Here is an 18,538-nt window from a genome sequence, read left to right as displayed (position 1 = left end):
TGATCCCACCCACAAGTCCAAAAAACCTCCAGAGCCTGCTTAAAGCCTCAGGATGTTCCCAGAACCTCTACCCTGAATCCATTTCCTCCTCACACTTATGAGACACTGCACACTCACCTTCATGCTCCACAAATCCTACAATCCTACACCCACCCCAATTGTAGCTGGTTATTATGCTCCCACTGAAAGAATTTCAGCCCTCACTGGCCAACACCTCCAACCAATTGCCCAAAATCTAGACCCCCACAATAAAGATACCAACCACTTCCTAGATACCAACCACTTCCTTCACATACTCTCCAACATCCCCATCCCTTTACCTCCTGGACCCCTACTTGTTACTGTTGACACCACCTCCCTATACATCAACATCCCTCACATGCCCACACTCATACTACTACTGAACACTACTGTTCCCAACATCCTTCAGACTCCAAACCCACTATCTCATTCCTCATACATCTTACTAACTTCATCCTAACCTGCAATTACTTCTCCTTTGAAGGGAAGATATGCAAACAAATCCACAGCACCTACATGCCAACTGTACCATTACACATATTTAGGTGAACTAATTGGCCATCCAGTATCGGTATGAGGTAAAATGTATTTGTTGTATGGCTGAACGCTAGTCGGCCCAGGTCTCAGGGCACGCCACGGCAGTTCCGGCTCCTGGCTAGGTGACCAGTACGAATGAATCCAGGTACAAAGACTAGCAGCATTGCCTGAAATGGGGAAAATCCTGAAGCTGGGAATTTGGACGGCTGTTACTCAGATGGGCTTTGTGCAAGAGATGCTCCAAGAAATGGTGGAGTGTCAGAGATTCTTAAAGATGGCTCAGTTACAGATCTTTGAGATTCAACAATAACTCACAGTCAAATACTGGCGCAAATCTGAATACGTTTGCAATATCAGAAAAATGAGGCACAGCCAATGACACAACGGTTTCACAATGAACCTTAGAATTAACAACTTTCAATCGCTTCATGCGCTTTCAACAAACGATATCTCAGATGATAACATTACACTACAGCTATCGTCCCTGAAAGCTAAGTATTTAACTCTATTTTATTCATTGATTTAAAACTCTTTTATATCTTTTTCATTACGTCAATGTTTGTCAGAACATCATATTCTCCATATTTACACAGCTTATGAACTCAGCATCAATACCTCACATTTTGTCATACTTGTGTTTTTATCTAATCAACAGTTTGCTATTTAGTCAGTAACTTTATTTAAATGTTGACTGCAATTGCTATATAAAAAAAACACACACACACACACACACACACACAGTGCTAATTTAAAGGTGGCCAGTTGCATGTATTAGTTGACAGGGAAAAAAGAACCAAAAGACACTTCTGACAAGCAAGCCTAAATAATTGTTTAAACCATATTTAACGACAATCTGCAGTTATTTATTGTGAGCACATTTGTGCACGAATACTGGCTTGTTTATTTATGGGCAAATCTTTATTTATATTTATTGTTATTGTTCTGAATGTGTTTTTTTTTTTTTTTTTTTTTTTGTGGTTTTAGGGCGCACAACTTCAATGGTCATTAGCGCCCTGACTACGTTAATAATGCACCGCGAGGCCCAAGTTTAAAACAAAAACTAAAAGGGAAAACACGATAAAAGACAGACTGACAGGCATAGGATTAAAAAACAGCATCATCAAATGTCCTTAGTGAGGTTTGTCAAATCGATAAAACGAAGAACACGAGCAGCTGCTCGTGGGTCATCCGCTAAAACGGCATCTAAAGTACATGGCAGGTTAAGATCGAGACGCAGTGCGTTAAAATCCGGGCAGAACATTAAAATGTGGCGGACCGTCAGCAATTGCCCACATGGGCAGAACGGCGCCGGCGCAGCCGTCAGCAGATGGCGATGGCTGAACCGGCAGTGTCCAATTCTTAACCGGGCCAAAACTACCTCCTCCCGCCGAGAAGGGCGTGAGGAGGGCGTCCAAGCCACGGGAAGAGGTTTTAAGGCCCGAATCTTGTTGTCTGTAAGGGCAGCCCAATCGGCATGCCACAGCGAGAAAATGCGCCGACAAATAACCCTGCTAAAATCTGACGAAGGGACACAACAAGAAGCTGTCCGAGGCTGGAGGACCGCAGCCTTGGCCGCAGCATCTGCAGCTTCCTTCCCAGGGATACCGACATGGCCAGGGACCCATATAAAGATAACCGGAGAACCGACGTCCACCAGCTGCCGAAGAGAGCATTGGATCCGGTGCACGAAAGGGTGAACCGGATACGGATCACTGAGGCTCTGGATGGCGCTCAGGGAATCGGAGCAGATGACATAAGCAGAATGTCGGTGGCGGCAGATGTAAAGAACAGCCTGGTAGAGGGCAAAGAGCTGAGCTGTGAAGACCGAACAATGGCCATGGAGCCGGTATTTGAAACTTTGTGCCCCGACAATAAAAGAACACCCGACCCTGTCATTGGTCTTAGAGCCATCTGTATAAATGAAAGTCATATGGATGAACTTCGAACGAAGTTCCACAAAACGGGAGTGGTAGACCGAACCGGGGGTAACCTCTTTTGGGAGCGAGCTGAGGTCAAGATGAATGCGGACCTGAGCCTGGAGCCAAGGTGGCGTGTGGCTCTCGCCCACTCTAAAGGTTGCAGGGAGTGAAAAATTAAGGTGTTGAAGGAGGCGACGAAAGCGAACTCCAGGGGGTAGCAGGGCAGAGACATACAACCCGTATTGACGGTCGAGAGAGTCGTCAAAAAAGGAACGATAAGACGGGTGGTCGGGCATTGACAGTAGCCGACAGGCATACCGACAAAGCAGTATATCGCGCCGGTAGGTGAGTGGCAATTCGCCAGCGTCAGCATGAAGACTCTCTACGGGACTAGTATAAAATGCTCCGATTGCAAGTCGTAAACCCCGAAGTTGTATGGAGTTGAGGCGGCGTAAGATGGATGGCCGTGCAGAGGAGTATACGAAGCTCCCATAATCCAGCTTGGAGCGGACGATCGACCGATATAGACGAAGTAGGACAGTTCAATCCGCTCCCCACGACATACCACTGAGAACACGGAGGACATTTAAAGAACGGGTACAACGGGCGGCCAAATATGACACATGTGGAGACCAGCTAAGTTTCCTGTCAAATGTAAGGCCTAAAAATTTGGTTGTCTCCACGATTGGGAGAGCAACGGGACCGAGTCATAAGGACGGTGGGAGAAACTCTTTGTAGCGCCAGAAGTTAATACAGACCGTCTTCTCGGCAGGAAAACGGAAGCCATTGGCGACACTCCAGGAGTAAAGACGGTCAAGAGAACGCTGAAGACAGCGCTCCAGGACATGTGTACACTGCGCGCTGCAATAGATGGTAAAATCGTCCACGAAAAGGGAGCCTGATACATCAGCTGGGAGGCAATCCATTATTGGATTGATCGCGATGGCGAAGAGAGCGACGCTCAAAACTGAGCCCTGTGGCACCCCATTCTCCTGGCGAAAGGTGTCTGACAGGACAGAACCCACACGTACCCTGAACTGTCGATCCATTAAAAAGGAATGAATAAAAAGAGGGAGGCGACCGCGAAGGCCCCATGTATACATGGTGCGGAGAATGCCCGCCCTCCAACAGGTGTCGTAAGCCTTTTCCAAATCAAATAACACAGCCGCGGTCGGGCGCTTCCGCAAGAAGTTATTCATAATGAAGGTCGACAAGGTAACCAGATGGTCAACAGCAGAGCGGCGCCTACGAAATCCACATTGTACATTGGTAAGTAGGCGTCGAGACTCGAGCAGCCAAACCAATCGAGAGTTAACCATTCGCTCCATCACTTTACAGACACAGCTGGTAAGCGAGATAGGTCGATAACTGGAAGGCAAGTGCTTGTCCTTCCCCGGCTTAGGAATCGGGACAACAATAGACTCGCACCAGCATGCGGGAACATGTCCCTCAATCCAGATGCGATTGTATGTACGAAGAAGAAAACCTTTACCCGCAGGAGAAAGGTTCTTCAGCATCTGAATATGAATATAATCAGGCCCTGGAGCGGAGGACCGTGATCGGCCAAGTGCGTTTTCGAGTTCCCGCATGGGGAATGGGGCATTATAACTTTCACGATTCGAGGAGCGGAAGTTAGGTGGCCTAGCCTCCTCTGCCTGTTTGCGGGGGAGGAAGGCAGGGTAGTAATGAGCGGAGCTCGAAACCTATGCGAAAAAGCAGCCGAAGGCATTGGAGACATCCTCAGGGGCCACAAGGACGTCAATCGCGGCCGTCAAGCCAGAAACTGGTGAGTGGACCTTAGTGCCAGATAGCCGGCGCAGGCTACCCCAGACAACAGAAGAAGGAGTAAAACTGTTGAAGGTGCTTGTGAAAGCAGCCCAGCTGGCTTTCTTGCTTTCTTTAATAATACGACGACACTGAGCACGTAATCGTTTATAATTGATACAATTCGCCACTGTAGGGTGGCGTTTAAAGGTGCGTAAAGCACGTCGACGAGCACGTAAAGCGTCTCTACATGCTGCAGTCCACCAGGGGACCGGTACGCGACGTGGAGAAGAAGTAGGGTGAGGGATGGAATATTCAGCAGCAGCGAGAATGACTTCCGTGAGGTGTGCGACCTGACGATCACAGCTTGTGAAGGTTTGATCCTGAAAGGTCGCCCTGGAAGAGAAGAGCCCCCAGTCTGCCTTGGAGATGGTCCAACTAGAGGAGCACGGAGAGGGGGTATGCTGCAGGAGATGGATAACACACGGGAAGTGGTCGCTCGAATATGTATCAGAAAGGGCATACCACTCAAACCGGCGTGCAAGTTGGGGAGTACATACAGAGAGGTCTAAATGGGAATAGGTGTGAGATGTGTCCGAAAGAAAAGTAGGGGCGCCAGTATTGAGGCAGACAAGATTGAGCTGGTTGAAAAGGTCTGCTAACAGGGAGCCCCTCGGGCAGGATGCTGGAGAGCCCCAAAGGGGATGGTGGGCATTGAAGTCTCCAGTTAACAAAAATGGTGCAGGTAGCTGAGCAATAAGTTGCATCATGTCTGCCCTGGTAACGGCAGATGACGATGGAGTGTAAACGGTACAAATGGAAAATGTAAAAGTGGGGAGAGTAACGCGGACGGCAACTGCCTGCAGGCCGGTGTGCAACGTGATGGGATTGTAGTAAATATCATCCCGGACCAGCAACATAACCCCTCCATGAGCTGGGATACCTACCACAGGGGGTAGGTCAAAACGCACAGAAGTGTAGTGTGCCAAGGCAATTTGATCGCATGGGCGTAGCTTCGTTTCCTGGAGGGCTACGACGAGCGGAAGGTGCAAGCGGAGCAGCAACTTCAAGTCCTCTCGGTTGGAGCGAATGCTGCGAATATTCCAGTGAATAAGTGCCATCGTAAGAAAGGGAAGATGAAAGAAGGGGTCACCTCGAAGGCCGCTGAGGGCCTGGCTTCGAGCGAGCACTGCCGCCGCTATCAGTAGGCGGACAGTCATCGTCCATTGGGTCTATAGGTTCATCGGCCATCTTGGGAGGATGCCCGGGAGGGGGAGCTTCCTCCGCCGGTGAATGGCCAGATGTTCGGCTACCAGCGGTGCGGCCAGGCGAAACGGAAGATGGCCTGGGGCGGCAACCGCTGGGTGGCGCAGTAGAAGAAATGCGCCGTGGCGGAGAAGGAGAACTGTGCTTCCTATGAGCCTTCTTGGAAGGACGTTTGGTGGAAGTACCAGTCGAAGGCTGGGAGGTCGAGGTACGTAGGAAGTCTGCACGGCATGGTTCCTTCTTGAAGGCCCGTGCAGCTGACTTCTAGGTCTTCGTCTTAGCAGAAGCTGATGAAGGGGCTGGTGTCTGTGGGGTGATGGGAGGAAGAGGAGACGTCGACTGCGCGATCTTAGCACTGGCCGAACGGACGACCGTGGTGCTGAAGGTCAGATCGCATGTCTGGGTTGCCACCTCCCGGGTAGTCCGAGGAGAGGCGAGGACAGTACTGTATTTCCCCGCTGGGAGCAGCGTGGGCTTCCTACTAGCCAATAGCTTGCGAGCAGCCGAGGTGGATACTTTCTCTTTGACCCGAATTTCTTGGATACAGCGTTCTTCCTTATAGACAGGACAGTCGCGGGAGGATGCGGCATGGTCACCCTGACAGTTCACACAACGAGGAGACGGAGGTGGACAGTCACCCTCATGGGCATCCCTGCCACAAGTGACACATTTAGCTGCATTGGAACAAGACTGTCGAGTGTGATTGAAACGCTGACACTGGTAGCAGCGCGTAGGTGTCGGGACATAGGGGCGAACAGAAATAACCTCGTAGCCCGCCTTGATGCGCGATGGCAGCTTAACACTATCGAAGGTCAAGAAAAGTGTCCGAGTCGGTACAAGGTCATTGTTGACCTTTTTCATGACCCTATGGACAGCCGTCACACCCTGCTCAGCGAGGAAAGATTGAATCTCCTCATCAGTCAATCCGTCGAGGGAGCTAGTATAGACTACACCACGAGACGAATTCAAAGTTCGGTGGGCCTCCACCCAGACAGGGAACGTGTACAGGAGTGTGGCCCGAAGCAGTTTTTGTGCCTGAAAGGCGCTCTCAGTTTCTAGTAATAAGGTACCGTTACGCAACCTGGTACAAGATTTGACAGATCCGGCTATGGCATCTACGCCCTTCTGGATAACGAAAGGGTTGACAGAGGAAAAATCCTTTCCGTCCTCAGATCGAGAAACGACGAGGAACTGTGGGGCAGGCAGTAGTACTTTTGTCACTGGTGGCTGATCACGTTTCCGTTTTTGGGCAGAAGTCGAGAGAGATGGAGTGAAATCCATTGCGGAGGAATCCCCATGATTGCCAGCGTCTCCGATGGCGCGCTCCTTCCTTGTGGGGACCCTCTCAGAGGGCACTCCCGCCTTAGGTGAATGTTTACACCTCAGGTCACACCTCCCGAGAAACAGACGGAGGGACCAATTGGCATGGTCAGAAGGTATCAGCTCAGGCAATCACCCCTCCCCGGGCCTGGCCTTTACCAGGGGGTACGCGCGTGCCTTACATGTCTACCCAGGGCGGGGAATTACGCGTTACCCCGTCACCGGCTACGTGTGCGAACGCGTGGGTCGGCCTTCAGCCACGCACAGGGAGGAAGGAAGAAGAGGAAAAAGAAGAGAGAGAGGGAGAAAGATGACAGACTGTCTCAAATGCCGAGGCGGAGACCAGAGAAGGCAAGGAGAAGAAGGCAATGAGAAGGCGAGGAGAAGAAGTCAAGGGAAAGAGTAAGGAAGACAGTGAGGTGGAGAAGAACAAAGAAAGGAACCAACCAAAGGAAGGAAGAAACGAGAAGTGAAAAACCAAAAAGACCACTATTATACGTCGTGGAACCGTCCGTCTCCGGACGCAGGCGCTAACTACCCCCTTGAGGGGGATGGACTCCTTTTAGTCGCCTCTTACGACAGGCAGGAATACCGCGGGCCTATTCTAACCCCCGAACCCGCAGGGGGGGTTCTGAATGTGACTGAGCATTTATAAAATTTCTTTATTAAATATTGTTGTAATACATTAGTTAACCTGAGAAGTGTTCAACTTGAATCAAATCATGTCTGTAGAGATTAAGGACAATGTATTTTTGGTGGAAGCGGCCTTCAGCCAATGGAAAAGCAGACAGTTGTGGAACACGATAGGTTTCAAGTGGAGTCTGGGAATTCTCAAGTGAAGAGCTCAAGGAGCAATTCTGGACACTTTATGTCCAAGTTCTTGAAGAAGGCAGAGCTGCACGATTCAGTTGTATAGGTGTTTGACTCTGGGCAGTGAATGGCCATTACTTCAACTTCTGAAGGGACTTCATATTTCAAGAGGTCTGAATGTGCTCCAGAATAAGACTAACTTATTCCAGTTGTGTTAAGGAGCTGAGGACAGACAAAGTATGTGTTTATGTTCATTGTATCGTGCATATTAATTTGTGAATCATCATACTGAACTCTGAACTATTTTCAGCTGGTGAATGTTTAATGCACTGTGATCACAAATTGGACTTGATTTTTGTGAGACTTTGCTGACTATTTAGTTTGGGAATTTGCTACCAGCCTTCTCAACTTAAGTTTACTTCATTTGATAAGGGTATTTTCTGTCTGTATTTTAACTGAATGTCATAGGACCACTTCCCGTTTATTTGAGATGTCCTGTCTTGAATAAATGTTTTATAACATAATTCTCTGTCATCTTCATCAATTACAGACTTTTGAATAGAACTCTTTTTATTAAATTGCTCACTGATCTTTTATTTTATATTTCTGTGTTTTATTAACACTCAGTTCTAGCCAACACACAGACTATTTAACTGCAAGACCACAGCTACAGGTCATTATCTGCAGTGAATTACCTGCAGGGCATGAATGCAAATGTATGCGACTCAAACCTATGACGACATTGAGCTATTCTTTTTACACTGAGCCGTGCACAGCCCCAGTACCTAAAGTATGAGTAACCACAGATAGAGACACAACTTGTCTGCTCGTATGCGACTGCTACTTAGAACAGCAACTACATTTATCAGTAACTGTTAGGTACTGTTGCATGATGCCCTATGCCAATCTGTTTGTGGACTATCTAGTGAGACCTCCCTAGCCTCCCAAAATGCCAAAACCCTAACCTGTTTGAGGTTCATTTAATGATATCTTCATGATATGGACTCAGGATGAAGCCACTATCTTCAATTCCTTCACAACCTCAACACCTCCTCTCCCATGCATTTCACATGGTCCTCATCAACCCAGCGTGCCACCTTCCTAGATGTTGACAACATACTCTCTGACGTTCCATCCACACCTCTATCCACATTGAACCCACCAATCACCAACAGTATCTGAATTTTTACAGCTGTCATCCCTTTCACACCAAAAATTCCCTCCCATACAGCCTGTCCACCTAGGGACGGTGTACCCGCAATGACAAGATTTCCTTTACTCAGAATGCTGAGGGTCTCAGCACGCCCTTCACAGGTAGGCTCTATACCTACGATCTAGTCTGCAAACAGATCTACCATGCCATTTCCCCTCACACCCCCAATCCTCCCACCACCCCCAAGAACTAGCCACAAAGGAGTGCTCCCTTCATCACCCAGTACCAGCTCAAGACTGGAACAACTGAATCACATCCTTTGCCAGAGCTTTGATTACCTATCATCATGCCCTGAAATGAGCGACATCTTAGCAGAGACCGTTCCCACCCCTCCTACAGTGGTGTTCCATCCCCACCCAACCTCCACAACATCCTTGTCCATCCCTAAGCCACTCTCACTCACAACCCCTTGGCACAAGGAAGACCCAGGTGCAAGCCCTGCCCAATCCACCCATCTAGCACTTCCTATTCCAGTCCTGTCACAAGTTTATCCTACACCAACAGGGCTCAGGCCACCTGTGAAAGCAGCCATGTCATTTACTAGCTCTGCTGCAATCATTGCACAGCTGTTTACATTGGAGTGAGTAACAACCAACTGTTCACCAGGATGAACGTCCACCGCAACTGGGCCATGAGGAAAGTAGCCAACCCTGTGGCACAACATGCAGCTGAACATAACTTCTCGATTTCAATGGCTGCTTCACTACCCAAGTCATCTGGATCCTCCCCTCCATCATCAGCTTTTCTGAACTGTGCAGATGAGAGTTATCCTTACAATACATTCCCCTCTCCCATAATCCCAGCCTGACCTACAGTAACACACACTGCCCACACCCTCCACCCAACAATTTCCACTCCCTCTGTCCTATCACCTCCACCCCCTTCTCGTCTCCTCCTTTTCCCACCTCCCTGTCCCACAACCTCCTGGCACTGCACCTGATGGCATTCTAGTCCCTGCACACTCCACCAGACAGCATTCCCTCCCCCCGCCTCCTTACACTACTATCCCTTCCCACTCCCCACCCCCTCCAAAGGTTGCTGCTTCCACCCAATGTGATATTTGCAGTCTGACCTGAGCTGCCAGAGTTGGCTGTCATGTGTGCATGAGGTGTGCTTGCTTCTGTGCCTTTCTTCTTTTGCTGATGAAGGCTGCGGCTGAAAGCTTTGTGCCTAAATTGTGCCTTTTTGCAACTTAACATGTCTTCTTCACAGTACGTAGCAATCTATCTTCTCCCACAGTGTTGATATTCCTACCTGGAGTTTCCATTGTTTGGTTTGAGCACGCAGAGGTATGTAACACTATCACACTGTGTTTCTTGCAGGAGCCCATGGCTACTATGTCAACTTGCTTGTTTCCCCTGATTTATGTTTGACTGTGTACCCGGAGAAATGATACATTTCATATACATCTACATACATACTCCGCAAGCCATCATATGGTGCGTGGCAGATGGCATTTTATACCACTACTAGTCATTTCAATTCCTGTTCCACTTGAAAATACAGCAAGGGAAAAACGAGTGTCTATATGCCTCCATATAAGCCTTAATTTCTCTTATCTTTGTGATCTTTATGCAAAATGTATGTTGATAGCAATAGAATCATTCTGCAGTCAGCTTTAAATGCCAATTCTCTGAATTTTCTTAATAGCATTTCACAAAAAGCATGTTTTCTTCCCTCCCAGGATTCCCATTTGAGGTCACACAGGATCTCCGTAATAGCTGCATGTTTATCAATCCTATCGGTAATAAATATAGCAGTACACATCTGAATTGCTTTGATTCCTTCCTTAAATTCAACGTCATGGGGATTCCCGACACTGGAGCAGTACTAAAGAAAGGATTGCACTAGTGTTCTGTGTGTGATCTCCATTGCACATAAGCTGCATTTCCATAAAATTCTCCCAATAAACTGAATCAACCATTCTCGTCCCCTACTACTGGCCTTATGTGCTCATTCAATTTCATATGGCTTTTCAAGGTTACACCAAGAGGTTCATTTGACATAACTGTGTCAGATAGCACACTACTAATGCTGTATTCAAATATTCCAGAATTGTTTTTTCCTTCTGCAAGGCATTCACTTACCTTTTTCTAAATTGAGAGCAAGCTGCCATTCATCACACTAATAGAAATTTTGTCAAGTCATCTTGTATTCTCCTACACTCACTCAGTAATGACACCTTCCCATATGCCACGACATCATCAATATACATCTGCATATTGCTGCTCACCCTGTCAGTCAGATCATTTATGTACATAGAGAAGATGAGCAGTCCTATCACACTTCCCTGGGGCACTCTTGAGGATATCCTTGTCTCTGATGAACACTCACTGTCTAGTACAAAGACACTTCGAGCCATTCATATAATCCATATGCTCAGACGTTTGTTAACAGTCTGCAGTGGAGGAATGCATCAGGTGCATCCAGGGATCTAGGAATATGGACTGCCTGTTGCCCTTCATCTATGGTTCACAGGATATCACATGAGAAAAGGGCAAAATGAGTTTTAAGCAAGTGTTGCTTTCTAAATCTATGATGATTGATTCTGTATTTCTAGATCTCCAGAAGGATTTTGACACCATACCTCACATGTGGATTGTAATCAAGTTGTATGCTTATGAAATATTATCTCAGTTATGCAACTGGATTCATGATTTCCAGTCAATGAGGTCGCAATTCACAGTAATTGACGAAAAGTCATTGAGTAAAACAGAAGTGATTTCTGGCACTCTCCAAGGTTGTGTTCTACACCCTCTGTTGTTCCTTATCTATTTAAATGATTTAGGAGACAATCCAAGCAGCCATCTTGGTTGTTTGCAGATGATGCTCTCATTTACCACCTAATAAAGTCACCAGAAGATCAAAAACAACTGTATAATAATTTAGATTAGATATCTGTATGGTGCAAAAAATTGGCAACTGACCATAAATAATGAAAAGTGTGAGGCCATTCACATGAATGCTAAAAGGAATCCATTAAACTTCAGTTACACAATAAATCAATCAAATCTGAAGGCCACAAATTCAACTAAATACCTAGAAATTACGATCAGAGACAATTTAAATTGGAAAGAACACACCGAAAACATCGTGGGGAAGGTGAACCAAAGACCGTTTTATTGGCAAAACACTTAACAGTAAAGAGACTGCCTCCACTACGCTTGTCCGTCTTCTTTCACAGTACTGCTGCACGATGTGGGACCCTTACCAGATAGGATTAACAAAGTACATCGAGAAAGTTCACAGAAGGGCAGCACGTTTTGTATTATCGTGAAATAGGGGAGGGAGAATGTTACTGACGTGATACAGGATTTGGCTGAACATCAAAACAAAGGTGTTTCTCACTGCACGATCTTACCATGAAATTTCAATCACCAACTTTCTCCTCTGAATGTGAAAATATTTTGTTGACACCAGCCTACATAGAGAGCAATAATCGTCATAATAAAATAAGGGCAATCACAGCTCGCCCAGAAAGATATGGGTGTTCGTTTTTTCTCCATGCTGTTTGAGAGTGGAATAACAGAGAATCATTGTGAAGGTGGCTCAATGAACCCTCTGCCAGGTACTTAAGTGTGATTTGCAGAGTCGCTATGCAGATGTAGATTTGTGGACAGAAGTTTTTCTGTCTCAAAGAAATTTATTATATTAAAACTCAGAATATGTTTAAGAATTCTGCAGCAAACCAATGTTAAGGATGTTGGTATGTAAACATTTGCCTGCTGGGTACAATGTTATTGAAGCTGTAATGCACTGAAGTAACTGGGACAAAATAAATCTCTTTTATCTATGATGGTATCTTCTCTGCTCCAGTGCTTTCAGGATCACATGCAGATCAGTACTGAATAAAACTCACACACTGAAAAGGCAAATTCTGAAGACATTTTCACAGATAATGACACAATAGCTGATGGATTCCTCTCACTCTGAACCACCTATGTATATTATACTACTGTCTGACCCAAAGAGAAACTCTGGAAGTTTTGTTTTGCGTGGTTGGAAAGGTTACTCATACCATTTGAATTTGTTACATGCAGTTAAAATGGTAACAAGGGAAGATCGGGTTCAATGTGTTTTGCAGATGGCAGACTTGCAATCTGTTACATCCATACAATCACATTTTAGAACTCAATACGGACAACAACCACTTACGAGGAAAAACAGTTGGTTCTGAGAACTAAAGGCAGTCTGTTACAAGTAAAATCTCCTGGAAATCCACAGACCTACCAAAACAATGCTTATTGCATCAGAGAAGCATTTCAACGAAGCCCCCGTAAATGTGTTCAAGCTGCTAGCTTGCAGTTACAGATTCCACGTTCAACAGGGCATGATGTGTTGCACAAAAGGTTGCTTCTAAGAGCACACAAGATTCAAATGATTCACACAATAATACCCGAAGAAAAGGTTGTATGTATGAACTTCGCATCAGAAATGCTAAGAAGGATAGATGAGTCACACAGCTACCACCAACGTGTGTTTCTCTGAAGAAGTGACATTTCATATTAGTAGATTTGTAATCAGAAACAACTGTAAAATATGGGGTAATGAAAATCTACATGTCACATGTGAATGGGGGAGGGACATCCCAAAAGTCATTGTGTGGGTTGGCTTAATGTGAACATGGTGATCAGACCATTCTCCTCCTTATGATCAACAGTGGCTGGAATTTCACACATAGATATGCTGGACCAGTATGCTCTCCCACAACTAACATACATAGCTACCTTCCACCAAGACAGAACCCTGCCATATTTCAGCCTCACTGTCAGGGACTTTCTGAATAGAGAAAAGCCCGAGAGGTGGACTGGCAGAGGTGAGTCAGCTGCTCAGTCTGCTAGGTCCTCAGACTTAACCCCATTATATTTTATTCTTATGGGATTATGGGAAAAAATGTCTACCAGGTTAAGATCAACAATAATCTTCAGTGAATGAAAGATCACATAAAAAGGTTTTACTTTGGAGGGGGAGGGGGGAATAAAATGAAGTAGCATTGCTCTACAAACCTATTCCTGTGAATAAGATAAAAAAGAGCAAAGACAAATTTTTTCTCTCTTCCTGTCAGTTGCTGCAACAGGTTGTACTGGATGCTGAATACCCCTTCCACACGGAGAAGAGGCAGTTGCACGCTTTAAATTGGTGGAACGGAAGTCCCCCACTGCCCCTCTCTGCAATCACTCTGTGGCATTGGAAATCTGGATGCTGAGTGGCAGACGCGATAACTCTGGTAAAACATTTCACCTTTGTCTGGACAAAGTCTTTGGGCTTGTTTGGATTCATCCACTCACATTACAACAGCAGCTCAACACCTCCCACTGCTCCTCAAAAGTCTCCCCATGGTCTCCAGTACATATGTTATCTTAGAAGAATAATTTACGATTGGTTGGTTGGAAGCTGAAGGATCAAACAGCAAGATCATCAGCCCTCTGTCAAGAAGCAGTTCATCTGGACTTACAAACAGGTGTAAGCTGTGCTCTCTTGCAACTACTGAACACATTTTTGTTCAACAGATCTATGATAGGCTATAGCTAAGAGAGGGGCTATCTTAGCCACATATTGGGTATAGAATCCACAGCACAAGGATTCCATTAGGCCTGGACTTTTGTTCCATTTTAACAATTTCAGCTGTTCCTCAACACCACTAACATTAGTAACTATTTCACTCGTCTTTTCAATTGCACAAAAATTAAATAGGGGCAATAGTTCTGGATTTTCCATTTGGTAAAGGAACGTTTGAAAAGAGTTAAGCATTTCTACTTTTTCTTTACAACTCACAATTTCGGTCCCTGTCTCGTCCATCAGTGTCTGGACACTAACTTTGGTGCCACTAACAGCCTTTACATATGACCAGAATTTCTTTGGGTTTTGTGGAAGATCTTTCTACAGTATTCTGCTAAAGTAGTCACTGTGCTCTCTTGATACATAAATGTGTTTCATTTTGAATCTCCAGAGCTATAGTCCCTTACTTTGTTTTACACCTATTACGCAATAGTTTGTTTCTTTCAAAATTTCTTTACAATGACTGTGTACTATGGCAGGCACCTCCCATCATGAATTGTTTTACTGTGTACATATCTGTCCAGTATATGGTCATTCTTTTAAATTTGATCCATAATTCCTTTACAAACGCCTGTCCTGAGCTAGACAGTTCGAGTTCCACACTGAGATACAGTGGTGGAATTACACTGCATTACAGTGATGGAATTAGTTATTAAATCACCAATTATTACTTCATAATTTTGACTTTTGTGACTGTTTGCTTCAGGTTACATCAGTTCAATATTGTTAAAACATCGGTTACATATGCCTGCCTTTATTGCTTTACTTGCTATCAAATTTTTTAAACAATAGCCAACTCCTTTTTACCACTGTCGCCAGCTGCAATAAAGCAGCAATATGCATACAGACATTTTAAATTGACACAGTGAAATGCAGAGATGGGTGTCAGAGGAATTGATGCCAAAGAAGACAGCTTCTATATTTGCTTATGCCTCAGTTGACCTCAATCCAAGAAGATATCCTCTCAGGTAAGATTTAACACATCTGCAATGTCTAGGCTACTGCAAAAATACAGGGAGAAAGTAATGCTGATTGCATGAAAGGAGAGGACTGGACAAGGGTATCTACTGTCAAATAAGGTAGAACATTGAGACTTTTTCTCACGAATTGTCACCTGTCATAAATAGAAATAAAATGAGACTGGGAAGAAATTTGTGACATCTCAGTAAACAGTAGAACTGTTGGAAACAGACTACTGGAAGATGGAGTCACTGCACATCAACCTAGAAAGAAGCCTTTATTGACAAACAATGCAACAATAGTGGCTAATATAGGCAAAAAGCACATGTGACATGGCTGCCGGAGATATGGAAAAGAGTAATTTTTCAATGAGTCGAAATTTAATCTGCATGGTCCCAATGGCAGAGGGTTGATGCATCAGAGAGTAGGTGAAGAATTTTTGCCTTCATATAAAATACACATTTAGTCAAACATCCAGCAGGACAGATGGTGTGATGATGCATTTCTACAGACAGAGTAGGCCATCTGGACTTCATATGTGGCACAGTTAATGCAAATGTATACATCAGTATCCTTGACATGAAGCTTACAACCACAGTAAGACACTAGTTTGGAAATGTTTGCTGTTACATTTTGCATGATGAGCTTCGATGGTAAGTCCTATGATCAATGTTATCCATCATGAAGCAGATGATTTCCCAGCATAATTATTCCCCATTTTTACGTTTCACATAAAAACTTCCCTTACACAAAACAGAGTTCAAAGATCAGAACGGCCCTGATCTCAATTCTATTGAGAATTGTTGGAAGATTAATGGAAATGCTGTCGCCACAGAACACACAGGAACTGTTGGATACACTTGTGCACACGTAGTTTCATGAACTGAGTGAGGAATACATGAAGAAGCTAATTCTTTCAAAGCATACACCATACAAAGTAGTCATTATGTAACAAGTAGGACCAACCAAGTAGTAAATGGTAACAGTGAATTCAGATGAAGTAACTGGGTAGGCCTATGTACAAACACTAAAATGTCAATTATTCACTGTTTCTCCTGAGATTAACACTCACAGTTCAGAAGGCACTAATGGCCAGGAGACTGAACCTGTGGTAGTTCGGCTGCCCAGTTGCAAGTCTTTTCAGTTGATGTCGCATTGGGTGACCTGCGCGTCGATGACGATGATGATGATGACAAGGAAGAAGACAACACAATACCCACTCCCCGAGTGCAGAAAAATCTCCAACCTGGCCAGAAAGTGAGCCCGGGCCCACTACACAGCAGACAGATGTGCTGAGCCCTCATCTAAGGGGACGGACACACTTTAGAAGAAAAAAAAACAGATCAGATGACATATGCACTTCCACCCAGTTCCTTTAGTAAGACTTAAAATGTAAATAACAATTAATTTTATAAAAATAGATCAAGAGCATGGACTAAAATTGGTGCCAATTATTGCATATGTCTGCCTCACTTACAAACGGGATGGGCACTGTCAGGGGGGAGGGGGGGAAGAGGAGGGAGGAGGGGAATCAAGGCAATTTCACCACTGTATGGTACAATTACTTCTTTATCTAATTTACTGAACATATAAATCTTGCTACATCTTTTAGTTGGCCTTTGCACTTTGGTAATCAGTGTTGCTACAGTTGCGTCATTGTCACCTGTTAACATTTTTTATGTGGACGTCCTCAAAGTTGTGAGGTATATTTGATGCCATTAGATCTAATATATATTTCCATTATGAGTGGGTTTCCGATCTGTCTGTGCAGGAAATTTTCGGAGAAGACATTTAGTTAAGCTTGACAGGCTGTCTTGTCAGGCCCACCACTAACAAAACTGTAAATTGGTTTTACTGTATTTTACAACAAACACTAACAGGTACTTCTATTACTCATCAGTAACCACTGCATGCTCCATCTTCTCATACTGAAACGGTACGCCTGTCCCATAAGATTTGGAGGGCGGGCTGTAGGGGCATTATTCGTGCTCCGTAAGTGGCAATCATTTTTTTTCCATCCCCCCCCCCCCCACCACAAAAAAAGTCCCCCCGTGTATGGCAATGGTCAACGGCACCACGTATGGTGTAGTCTGGTATTTTACTTTCAAGAAAATGATTTAAAAGTCGGGATTAAGTAGGTTTTTAATAGGGATAATTCAAATTAATGTAGGGTGCCCCTGGCCATAGTTAACGTGCACGCAACTCCGCCTAAAATTTCAATTATCTCATATATTCTAAGAGAAATATTGGACGCAAAAACTAGTATTCATTTACTGCACGACACCACGCACCAGCTGTAAAACACAAATCCAACGTAACACTGCAGCAATACGCTACAACACAAATGCGTGAAACAGAGTTACTTACCAAATAATTCACTTCTTGTCCCCCTCCCTTGCAAAATTTCCCATAGCTCTTTACTGACGAAATAAAGTATTATCATCGACTACTTGTCACGATGATATATGTGTACTTACCACGAAGAATAAACTCCAGGATATCTGCCCTTCGCAACAGCGTAATAACTCATCTTCTTCCAAAATTTCTCAACGAAACTAGTTAATTTAATCATTCAAATTCACAACACTTTCCCAGAAGATACATCTCCGTACAAAAACCGCCACTTAAATTTTTAGCAGAAACAGCTTCCATTCACAATAATCAACAAACATTAAACCATATGTGTGTACTGTGTACTATACTTGGCGACCGTTTCTATGTTTCGATACAGTGTATCGATATGTGGAACTGTTTCAGTGTTTCAGAACGGCTGTGGTTCACTGTTTCGAAACAGTGGTGTTTCATTCCGCTTCTGTCTCGGATCTCGAGCCAGGCACAGAAACTGTATCGTTGTTTCAAAATAAGGCTGTTTCAGTCCACATGCGCTTGGAACGGACTAATTGTATCGAAACAGTGATGTTTCATTCCGCTCTGTGTCGTACGAGATTCGGGCTCGGCACAGATACTGAAACACAACATAACACTTCATGAAACACTTTCAAAAGTGTCGAAATCTTTTTGACAAGCAATAGCATGAAGCTTAAGATATCCGAAAATAAAGCTTCGTTTCTAGCTGACTGTCCTATTACGAAATGGCGTAACATCTGCTTTATAAACATTAATCGAACAATAAAACAACGTATACTATTCAAATTCAAAATAATCTCAG

At 44.7% G+C, this 18,538-nt stretch overlaps 1 protein-coding gene across 3 annotated transcripts in view; it reads right to left on the bottom strand.

The window, feature by feature from the left end:
* LOC126188558 (ribonuclease H1-like) overlaps window positions 1-18,307 on the bottom strand; it is a 211,126-nt gene extending 192,819 nt beyond the window's left edge. For 2 of the 3 annotated variants that reach the window (XM_049930170.1, XM_049930162.1), the window contains exon 1: window positions 17,847-18,306. In XM_049930170.1, coding sequence (XP_049786127.1) covers window positions 17,847-17,941 — 95 coding nt within the window. In that variant the 5' untranslated portion in view covers window positions 17,942-18,306. Of the gene's footprint in view, window positions 1-17,846 lie in introns of all 3 variants that reach the window. The other variant, XM_049930178.1, reaches the window with a different exon arrangement.
* Between the last annotated feature and the right edge of the window lie 231 nt (window positions 18,308-18,538).

Source organism: Schistocerca cancellata, chromosome 1, assembly GCF_023864275.1.
Source record: "Schistocerca cancellata isolate TAMUIC-IGC-003103 chromosome 1, iqSchCanc2.1, whole genome shotgun sequence".
Lineage (NCBI taxonomy): Eukaryota > Metazoa > Arthropoda > Insecta > Orthoptera > Acrididae > Schistocerca > Schistocerca cancellata.
The sequence above is the reverse complement of the archived record's forward strand: the minus strand, read 5'-3'. Positions and strand labels throughout refer to the sequence as shown.